We start from the raw sequence: 11,953 nt of genomic DNA, 5'->3' as shown, positions 1-11,953 counted from the left end.
TGTTCCAACAATCTCCTCCCATTTTCAAAATATTTTGGATTTTGATATTCTTGGAAATCAATTTGCATAAATGAAGGTATCTTGCGATTGAAACTTTACTTAGTGAAAACATGTTAAAGTTAATCGAAATTGCACGATAGACTAAGCTTTGAACCAACTATTCCATTTGATTAATCGAACACATCTCACACAATGATTTCAGCATTGGTTAATGCATAGTATCTAGGGACATTATTATGGCCATGTGTCTATATTCTCTTTTCATGAATGCTATTAGAGCCAAGCCCTTGAGCTCTTAAAAGCAGCCACACTTCCACTCACATAAGTAAATCCCATCAAGAGTGTTCTCGTAATTATAACACTCTAACATATTTATGTTATGGGTCCATTAAGAGTACATTAATTATCCTTCCCTTATCATTACGGGTACCTAGCACTTTAATCTTAGGATGGATTTATTTATAGTGTTAGCAGTCACATACTAATGATGTATTTTGTCTTATTGAACTCAAGTTCCATCATAGGTGACTCTAATTAATGGGCTTGAGTCTCATCCCTTTTGAGTTCAATGTGTCTAGACTTTCCATTATATATTTGGCTATATACCTTTGTTAGAATAGCCTTACTATCACAACGGATAGAAATAAGTGAAATTGGCTTAGGCCATAAAGGAACATCATAAAGTAAATTTCTTAACCCTTCTGCTTCTTAAATTTCTTAACCATTCTGCTTCTTTAGATGAGCGGCTAATGCAATAAATTTTGGTGCCATGATTGAATCAGTAATACATGTTTGTTTCTTGGAATCCCAAGAAATGGCTCCTCTACCAAGAATGAAGATCCATCCACTAGTAGATGCATGATCTTCCAAACTTGTAATCTAATTGGAGGATATCCATTATAACACAATCCATAGTTAATAGTTTTATTTAAGTACTTAAGTACTCTATTCAAAGCTTGCCAATACAAACTACTTGGATTACTTATGTTCCAACTCAATTTCCTAACAGCATATGCAATATGTGGTTTTGTACAAGTCATTATGTACATAAGACAACCAATTAGACTTGCATATTTTAATTGATGAATTTTCCTACCAACATTAGATACTAATTTTATTTGAGGATCCATAGGTGTAGATGCTGGTATACAGTTGAAAAGATCAAACTTTTTAAGCACATTTTCAATGTAATGTGATTGTAATAAAGCTATAGTGCTTTCATCTCGGGTTATTTTAATTTCAAGAATTTCTTTGTGTTTTCTATTTGTTCTAAATCCGTGCCAAAAATGAGCATGTCATCTACATATAAGCAAATTATGACACTTTTTCCATTTTCAAATTTACTATATATGCACTTACCGGATTCATTTATTTTATAGCCATTAGCTAAAACAACCTTATCAAACTTTTGGTGTTATTGTTTTGGTGCTTGTTTAAGTTCATATAAAGATTTAACAAGGTTACATACCTTATGTTCTTGTCCTGGAACAATAAATCTTTATGTTGTTCCATATACACTTCCTCTTCCAATTTACCATTTAAAAATGCAGTTTTAACATCCATTTGGTGAACAACCAAATTATATATAGAGGTAAGTGATATAAAGAGTCTAATTGTAGCAATTCTTGCAACTAGAGCATAGGTATCAAAGTAATCAATACCTTGTTTTTGTGTAAAACCTTTCGTTACCAACATTGCTTTAAATTTATCAATGGTTCCATCGAACTTCATTTTCTTTTTGAAGATCCATTTACAACCTATTGGTTTGGAACCTGGTAGAAGATCAACTAAGATCCAAGTGATTTCCCATTATTGAATCCATCTCATCATTTATTGCTTCTTTCCAAAAAGTAGAGTCTTGAGATTTCATTGCCTCTTCCAATGTAATAGGATTAGATTTTGTATTATAACAGTAAAGTATCTTATTGCATATTCTTTCACCTTTTCCTTCTACAAGAAACATAATGAAATCTAGTCCAAAATCTTTGACCTTTTTAATCCTCTTACTTCTTCTTAATTCTTGACAAGATTCATCATTATTATCAATTTGTTCCAATGGAGTCTCATTCTTATTTGAAGAATGAATCAATTGTTGTAGTTGTAATTGTCTTGATATAGAATTAAATCTATTTTCATCAAAAATAGCATCTCTTAATTCAATAATAGTATTAATTGAAATTGAATCATTTGGTCTAATTACCATGAACCTATATGCCTTGCTATTATGTGCATATCCTATAAATATGCATTCAATTCATCTTTTACCTAACTTTTTACATTTAAGTGTTGGAACTTTGACAATAGCTCTACAACCCCAAACCTTCAAATAATTAAGATTTGGTTTCCTTTTCTTCCATTGTTCATAGGGGGTTATTTTAGTTTCCTTATTAGGAACTCTATTCAATATATGACAAGCTGTTAGAACAGCTTCTCCCCAAAAACCTTGTCTAAGACCTAAATATGATAACATTGAATTTACCATTTCAGTCAAGACTCTATTTTTCATTTCAGCTACACCATTTTGTTGTGGTGTGTAAGGGGTTGAAACTTAATGGACAATTCCAATGGATTCAAAATAACTTGGATTATAGTATTCTCCTCCTCTATCTGATCTTAAGCACTTGATAAATGATTCACACTGAAGTTCAACTTCAAATTTATAAACTTTAAATTTATCAAGCGCTTCATCTTTTGAATGCAATAAATATGCATAACAATATCTGGAATAATCATCAATAAAAGTAACAAAATATTTCTTTCCACTTAATGTAGGAGTATTATGCATGTCACATAAATCACTATGTATCAAGTCAAGCAATTTTGTTTTCCTTTTAACCTTAAGGATAGGTTTTCTTGTAATTTTAGTCAACATGTTATTAAAAATAGGAATTAACTCTAACTTATACATGTCATTCAATTTTCTATAATTTAAATGACCTAATCTATAATGCCACAAACAAAAAGAGTCAACCATATAAGCAGAAATAATATTTTTATTCTTATTTGCTTCGTACAAAAATTCCTCCCTTAGACAAAATAAACTTATTTGCTTCAAAAACAAGTTTGAAACCAAACTTATTCAACTGACTTCCAGACACTAAATTCTTCCTAACTTCTGGTACATAATATACATCATTTAAGGTTAAAAACTCTCCAAAAGTGAATTGTAGTTCAACAGACGCTTTGCCTTTGATTGCTGCAGTGGAAGAATTTCTCATGTACAAGATATTGTCATTTTCACATTGTGTGAACTTTGTGAACATGCTTTTGTCTTTGCACACATGTTTGGTTGCTCCAGTATCAATCCACTATGTATTATCATATTATGCAATATTAATTTCAGATATCATTGCAACGAACTTTTCGTTATTATCAGCCTTAGAAGATGATTTCTTCTTTAAAAATCGACATTAATTCTTGAAATGTCTTGGCTTACCACAATGATTGCATGAACCCTTTTGTTTCTTTTTGAACTTAGGTGCTCTATTAGTCTGTTTGAACTTTCTTTGAATGGTTTAGTAGTCTGTACTTCCTCCGTAACATCCACTTTGAAATTTTCAGAATTAGGTTCTGATCTTGCTTTCAATATTCTTCTTTAATACGAAGATGATTTGCAAAAGCCTGAAGAGATATTTCCTCTTTCTTATGTTTTAGACTTCTTTTAAAGTCTTTACAAGATAGAGGAAGTTTGTCTATTATGGAGGATACAACAATCATTTCATCCATTTTCATATCAAATTGCTTTAATTGATTTAGCATATTTTCAATATCACGAGATTGTTCCATATCAGAACGACCATCAACCATTTGATAATTATTGAAACGACTGACAAGAAATTTCTTACTTGTAACATCTTCAGTCATGTATCTTATCTCCAATTTGTCCCATAATTTTTTAGCGGTGACCGCATTTTAATAAGTCTCAAACAAACCATCAGATAAACCATTCAATATGCGGCCCATGCATATGTAATTGGCATTGTTCCATTTTTTTCTTTCTCGGGCTGTAGCAATAGATTCGTTATCATTCTTTTCAGGTCTTGGAGTATCCAAAACATAAGCAATCTTCAAAGTTGATAATAAGAAGTGCATCTTTTTATGCCATCATCGAAAATTGTCACCATCAAACCGATCAAGTTTGACAAAGTTGGAAGCCAACTCCCTTAGTATTCCACCTTAAAATTGTTAGTACAAATCTCCGGTGAAAAAAATCTCGAACACACGAACAGAACTCGAACAAAAAAAGAAGAAATAGGACAAGGCTCTAAGGCGTGTATCAAGTCACTATCTTTAATGTTATATTCGTCCCCACCTATCTTCGGTGTGCAAATGAGTTTCAAGCAAATTAACCTCGAGGATACAATGAAGCCAATAACTATTTGTGTTTTGCACTGACGAGAATAGTCCACTACACACTGAGCAATGTTTAACAAGAAACTCAATTTCTACCAAGCATCATTTAATGAAATCATTGAAAATCCTTTTAGACACGGAAAATAATGGAGGTAAATGATTTCTTAGCTGAATGTTTCGTATTAGTGTTTGACTCGTAATTTCAGACAGTTTTTCCAGCCAAGCGTGTAATGAGATGTGATAACCATTGAGAACATACAAACTAATATGAGGGAACCCAGATATCTTTTCACAGGTGACACACATTTACACACTTACTTCTGTTGATGAAGCCAAGAACAGCAAGAATGCAGCCACGTGTATACTTTGTAGATGCTAACTGATTATTTGTAGTGTTTATTATACCAAAACTTGGTCTTGTAGCTTCTAGAATATGAATTAAAGTAAAAGTTACCTATGAGCATTCGCCACTACTTTTTCTTCTATGATGTAAATAAGTCAAAGTGAAAGAAAACCCAGAATGGCCACCTAGTTATTCAACTTTCCTGCTTGATGCAGATCAATCCAATAAATTTCGAGGCTACAAGACAAAGTTATTCACATTCATAGACGAAGTAATGCATGAATCGATAAACCTTCCTTGTTATTTGCCATTTTCAAGTAAATGGGATCTATAGTTTGTTGGAACCAAGTGGTTTCTGCTGCTTATGCAAGCTCTAAGATTTCTTCTCCAAGAGAATCCAATATTTCATTACACAAAATAATAATACATAAAACTGGAAATTTTCACCGTGTAGTATACTTTGTATAATTTGCTACGGTTGTCTGCTGGTTAGGACACAAATAAATGAATTTTGTTAGGATATGGGACCATAAAATAGTAGCGTCTGAATCATCCAAAAAAGAGAGAACAGTAGCGTCTGGTTTGTAGGTTTGAAATGACTAGAGCTTTGTATCTATGGTCTTTTCATACATATTCCATAGTTTTTGCAAACATACCTACACAGTTTTGGTATTTCTCGTATAACACCGCAGTTTGCAAACATTCGAAACGCTTTTCCAAACTATTTTGGAGGCAATGTAATGACATGTTTACTTAAGATTTCAGATAAGAATGAGTTTCTGCATCTGCTAAAGATCATTTCTAGTAGTGTTGATGTAGTTGAAGTTTCAGGTGTTGTGAGGTGGAATTTCTAACTTGTGTGATGATCCTGTTGGTTTTGCATCATCCATGACATCGCAACTGTTAAAAGAGTCAAATAGGATTAAGCTCTCATTTAAACACTTCTGGTTGCTCCTCCTTGGAGTTCAAGTTAGCTCAAGCCTTGAAAAAAAAACACATTCTGGTTTAAGCCTTAAGGTACAGCAAAAGATTGAGGGCTTCATATGATATAATATGCATGTAACCAGTAATTACCAGCTTTTGCAAAAACCTTAAGGCCAGGGGACACGAGGGAATTGTAGAAAACCAGATATGATTCATGGAGAAGGCAAAGTTAAAGGAACAAAGCTCACATATTGATTTGCATGAGCTAAAACCTCTTATTCAACTTACAAAAGTTTGACATTGCACACTAAACCACAAGGATTACTATAATAAGACGACATAGCTTGACATTGCACACTAAAGCCTTAAAAGTTTGCCAACCAAGCAAGACAATATGGTGCAAAAGGATTCGACAGCAAAAATATCACGACTACACACAGCGGGATAGCAATAGTGAAATTTTACAAATCTGACATCCAAGCAAGACATGTTCACTGGTACAAGAACTTGAAAGATTACAACAAATATTTTATTTATCATCCTAGTAGCTTCCCGTTAAGGTAGCATTACCATATCCTGACTTTCTGTGCAGACATTGTTTTCTTTGCTGTGTTCTAGAATCTCCTCTAATTCATGAGGCTGACAAGAGAGAGAAAAGACCCCCGTTTGATGGGATCCATATACTTCCCGAGCTTCATCGAGTAGGCTTAGGAATTCAGGGTTTGTTAAGTGGTCCAATTCAATAACAAACCTCTGTGTTTCTTTTCCCTTCGCCGCAGAGACAGCAAAAAATCCTTCCTTAACATCGCCTGGCACTGCTTTACCGACACTCATGTCTTCATCGAATTTGGCATGGTTGAGTTCAGAAGATGTGCTGTATGCTGAACTCGAGAACCTCTTTCGTTTGTGAATCAAAGTTAGAAACTATTGTCAAGTAATGCTGTGGAGCCACACGGTATTCTACTGTTCTCAACACGAATATTCATGTTAATATCTTTTTCTTGATTTCGCCTTATCTTTCCACAGGATATTGCAGTAAAGTGGGACTAAATTTAGTGTTTGTTTATGATAAAACCCTTCACTATTGAAAATTGATGCTTAACAGGGGGGAAGTTACATAAATTGATTGATGTAAAATTAGGCCATTAGCAGTAGAGTTTGATAGTTTTCTTCAAACAGAAGGCCCTCCAGTACATCTACAATGAATCCGCAGTTATGTAGATTTTAAGCACCGCTATGAATGGGATTAACTGGACAAGAATGCCAGCCTTGGAGACCTACGCCGTTGAACCATCTCTTTCATGGTACTAGATGCATGGCATTTTTCATTTTAATCAGAGAAAAGACCATTGTTTTGCGTTTTCTGCTTTCACTACTTGATCCTACTCTATCTTAAACAGGTCCTTTCATTGATTGAGTGAGCATTGAGAAAATATGAGTGGTTTATATAATGTTGGCAATGAGATACAAACAATGACTTCAGATCATCTTCAAAAGTTAACCAACTTGAAATTAGCCATATATGCGTGTTCCTTGGAAGAGAAACTCCACATCTCACCGGTATACATATGCTAAAGAAATTAAGAAACAAAGGCAAACTTAAATTGTTGATAAGTAATTTTATCAGTCAGTTTCAAGCCCAAGGAAAATTTTCAAGCGACAGAAGTTTTTCTACGGCCAAACTTGATCATCAAGAAATACATATATATATATGGCTAATAATATCATTATTACTTAGAAATATGACAAAATATGAAGCACCGTGTTGTCCCTACGCTTGTCTGATGGGAAGTAAAGAAATAATTGAATTATGTTGAATACATGGAACCATATAAGATGGGGTCTGGTTTTGGTTCTAAAATGGAAGGAGCTCGGAATTTCATGATTTATCTAACATCATCATATTCCCAACTTTATGCATCACTCACCTTGTCACCCCTCTAACCATGTGTGCAGAATCTCAGTGTAAAGTAGGCAAATTATTGATAGTCCTTTCAAACACGGGAAACGAATAGAGAGGTGTTTGATTTCTTAGCTGAAAGCTGTTTGAGTCAACATTTCAGACAGTTTTTCCAGCCTACAGTGTGTGAATCATAAGAACCAACAATGGACTACATACTAACATCATATGATGGGAATCACTAGAAGAAACAAGTTGATGATGTTGGTTTTGTTGATGAAAGCCATAAAAGTTAAAATAAGCAGTTAATAACTATATAACTGATGATTTGTAGTGTCTTTTTTATGTCAAAAACTGCTCTTTTTCCGAGTTATACTTGGCTTTGAGAAGTAAGCTACTTAAAAGCTTTAGCAAGGCATATGGTACAGAGCAGACCGTCCATTTTCAAATGCAGATGAGTGACATGATTGCTGAGGCAGGAAGACTGAGTTAGCTTAGATTCAACATACTAGCAACCAGTTCTTAAATTTATCTATTTTTGTATGGATTTCTCATTAATTTTTTTGCATGCAACGTCTTTTCATGGAACTTCGATTCAACAAGTACAATTAAATGGGAAAACTCTGCAAGATGTATTTACTTTATACCATTATAAATATTAAGCTGCAGATACTTCATCTCGAATCCAAGATCTAGTCTATAGCTAATTCATGCAATCATCTTAAAGTTGAAAATTGACAGGTCTGAGTTCGTATCTCTTCACTTGCAATTTCTTCTCCTGATAAACATTATTTTTATGTTTTATGTTTTTGTAATCAATCATTGAATCAAACGTGAGAACATTAATGAAAAAAGAAAACACCATGCTGTATTTCTGTACAATGTCGCCACCATTGTCTGACGGTAGACAAACAAACATACGTATATATCAAATACCTGGGGCCATTTTCTGATTAAAGTATAGAGTTCAATGGTTTTATGTAGTGATAGTTGTTCATTTCCTTTATTATTATTGCATGATACATCTCCCCATTAGTTAGGAGATCTTTGCAAGGCTATCACTACTGTAACAATACTAACAGGCATAGTTTTTGTTATGATATTCATATGTATTAGTGTATTTCAATGTATCATTTTGAGTTTATCAAAGAGTCAACTATTAACAATACTAAACACCAGTTTGAAGATTCCTATCTAGTATCATTTAAGCTTAAAAATAATTTGAATCCTCACAATCGAGGACGTTGTACATTACTAATTCAATCCTTCTTTAACTAGCATTCATTGATTTGCATGTGAAGAGTTACGTTGAAATTTTGTTTAATTCACAATCCAAATCACCCAACTTAAAACAAGTACAAATTATATCTCAATTCCCAATTCTGCAATTCAGGTATGCGTGAAGAAACTGTCAAAAAATTTATAGTACACACATCAAAGGTAACCAATTAGTTGAGCAAGCATACATGAAGCTATTCATAACTAGTTTCTCTATTCACAGTCTCACATTGTTGTTCTAAGAATTATTAGACAGAAGGCTCATCAAACAAACTTCAGTTAACTGGAAAAGGACCATTATATATCATACTTCGAAATTCGTTAACATCGATACTACTTATTAACCATCAGTATTTCACAACCACTTGGCTATTTTATTCCTCAGAGAACTTGATTATACATAACATATGTATTATATAGAATGGGCTAACCTCTTTATATATAGCATCATCAAATTGTAGGCTTCTTCTCAAATCCAGTGCCGGGATCGTCATTGGAAGGGAAAACTTCAAGCCCAGTAACCATGGCAGCCGGTGGACCACGACGGCACCTCTGCTCCATCTCCTGAACAGAATCCGGGCTACCAGAGAAAAGAGCTTCCACTGAACCATCCTTCCTGTTCCTAACCCAACCTTTCAAGCCTAATTGAGTACCATTCTCTATTGTCCAGTTCCTATAGAACACACCCTGAACCCTACCCTTTATCACAGCCCGTACCTGCATCATCAAAACCCTCAATTCAATGCAATTATTACATAGAGATTGAAACCCCAAATTGCACAAGCAAAAATCAAGAGATTCATTACTGGCACCAAGTTAAACTTTCTAAGATAACATCCAAATGCCATCATCAAAAAAAAAAAAAAAAAGAGGTAACAAATGACATAGAACCCCACTTGGAATGAACTAAATTGATACATCTTACATAGATAACCCCATTCTTAATCCAAATCTGAATTGCTTGAAGGAACAACCAAAACCAATTATTGAAACCCAAGGAAGAGATGTATAATGCTGATTAGCACATTTTATACCAATTAGTACCATGTACAGAAATACCTAAATACACCAAAAAATCTAGAGGAATAAAAAAATGAATTATCAAATATATACAAAAGAGACTAGTGCGTTTGGTTCGACAAATCTTAGATTATATTCCGTAATAAGATTACGGGAATGTAACATTACGGGTGAAATATGAAATTACCTTATTTAATTCATTTGACTGGAATGTAAGTTATGATTGATGGAATGTAAGATTACCTAAAAGCACATTTTACTCAATTTTCCTTGTTATAGAATTTGTTTTTTTTTAACAAGTTTAGTTCCTTCAATATTTCTTAGTCTCAATTTCCATAAAATTATGATAAAGTATTACAGCTCTTACTTTTTATTACAATCTATATATTAATAAGTAAATATATTGTGTTGAAATAAATTTATAAATCATAATTATCATAATTCATGAAAAGTTATTGTAATACCAATCATAATTATAGTTATAACCATAATTAATAAATTATTAAATTAAATATAATGATTATAATTGTAATGTATGAAATCTACAGGTTCACTATTAAGAAAAAAATATTTTATTTTTAATTAGCCTTAAATTTTATTTAAGAAAAAAGCCTAAATTGATTAGAATAATAAAAATAAAGGTGAACTGGTCCAAAATTTAAGTTTTCACCCCTAATCTAAGATTATCTCAAGAATAAGCCGTGATAAGATCACCCTATATTATCATATGACCGTAATGTGAGATTATAGGATGATTGGAATGGGGAAATCCAAACACCATAACTTATTCCAGGATGTAAAATTACGAGCCCTAGTCTTACATTCGGGGAACCAAACGCCTGTTATTGGCATACATAGATTTCAATATTTTCAGGTAGCTAAATTGCACAAATAAATCAAACATGTCAATTATATACAAGAAACAGCCAAAACATCACTAGGAACATACATAAAAATTAGCAGAAAATAAACCCTTGTGCTATGTGATCACTGATTCAGACTAGAATTATAAAAGCATTACTCAAAATTAACAAAAATTTCAAAGGAAACAATTAATCCATCACTAAAACCTAAATAGTTCAATAAATTCATAAACATAGTCATAATCTTGACAACTATCACTATGGTTGGCAAAAAGAGAGCCTTTTTTTTTATCAATGACATAATTCCTCCCTATAAAATGAATTTCCAAGCAAAACAATCAAAACCAAACATTTATACCAATAGATAATACATAATCAGACTAACATTTAAATTAAAAAAATCCAACCTTGAAACCTAATGTTTGTTGAGCGAAGAAGTTTTATTTCTTCAAAAAACCCAACATTCAAATCAATTAGAGTAATTCATAAAAAGAAAGAGAAACTCACCGTTTGGGTTTGGGAAGGCTGAGAGAAGTAATTGTCAGCTTGAGAAGTGGCCATTGAAGTTAAAAGAGATGGAAGAGAATGAAAACTAAATGGGAACAAAGAAGGAAGAGGAGGGTGAGACCGAGAAAAACGAGGGCAAAGCGGAAAAGAAGTCTGGGGAGAAATTCTAAGAGCGAAAGGGGAATCTGAGAACAAAACAACTACTTGTATATTGGGTCCATCTTTTTGGAATAAGAAAATGAAGATTGTTGATTCCCGAGATATGAGGAATTTGATGCTTGTTTGATGACTGATTAAGGCTAAAGATGGTGCCACTGTTTGGACTGATAACCCCATTTTTGCTTTTGCATTTTTGAAATGTTTGGATTTTATGGGTGGACAGAATTTGAAGAGTTCTTTGATTCCATTTGATAAAGCAGGGGAAGCGGACCTGTAAAACAGTGTGTTTTTTTGGGTTTATATATTATTTGGTATTTGAGTTTAGTTTTAATATTTAATTTGGTATCTCTGTTTGTTGTTCCAATTTAATAATTTAATTTAGTTTTAATGTTTAATTTGGTATCTAAACTAAATGAAATCATGCCTTTTAATAAATATTTGGCACATGTGCTCTAATAAAAAAGAATCGGTACTTAATTAAGACAAAAAAAACTTAAGTACTAAAATAAATATTAAAACTAAACTCAGGTATTTTATTGAGACAAAAAATACTCAATTATCAAATTAAAAAAACTTAGTACTAAATTGATTATTGAAATCAACCGA

General features: G+C 32.8%; 1 protein-coding gene across 1 annotated transcript; it reads right to left on the bottom strand.

The window, feature by feature from the left end:
* Window positions 1-9,077: 9,077 nt before the first annotated feature.
* Window positions 9,078-11,622, bottom strand: LOC107889591 (uncharacterized). Its single transcript, XM_016814068.2, has 2 exons — window positions 11,189-11,622; window positions 9,078-9,515 (listed from the first exon to the last, which is right to left on the bottom strand). The coding sequence occupies exons 1-2, from the start codon at window positions 11,522-11,524 to the stop codon at window positions 9,249-9,251; spliced, it is 603 nt and encodes a 200-aa protein (XP_016669557.1). The 5' UTR covers window positions 11,525-11,622; the 3' UTR covers window positions 9,078-9,248.
* Window positions 11,623-11,953: the final 331 nt, after the last annotated feature.

Source organism: Gossypium hirsutum, chromosome A09 (genome assembly GCF_007990345.1).
Source record: "Gossypium hirsutum isolate 1008001.06 chromosome A09, Gossypium_hirsutum_v2.1, whole genome shotgun sequence".
Taxonomy (NCBI): Eukaryota; Viridiplantae; Streptophyta; class Magnoliopsida; order Malvales; family Malvaceae; genus Gossypium; species Gossypium hirsutum.
Note: the sequence above shows the minus strand (reverse complement) of the source record. Positions and strands in the feature narration are given on the sequence as shown.

What these genes read in the sequence shown, in the direction of transcription:
- LOC107889591 (XM_016814068.2), bottom strand. Translation starts at nt 11,524, where the DNA reads ATGGGGTTATCAGTCCAAACAGTGGCACCATCTTTAGCCTTAATCAGT. An exon ending in AGCCTTCCCAAACCCAAACG is followed by an intron (nt 9,516 to 11,188) that starts GTGAGTTTCTCT and finishes TTGATGATGCAG; the next exon opens with GTACGGGCTGTGATAAAGGG.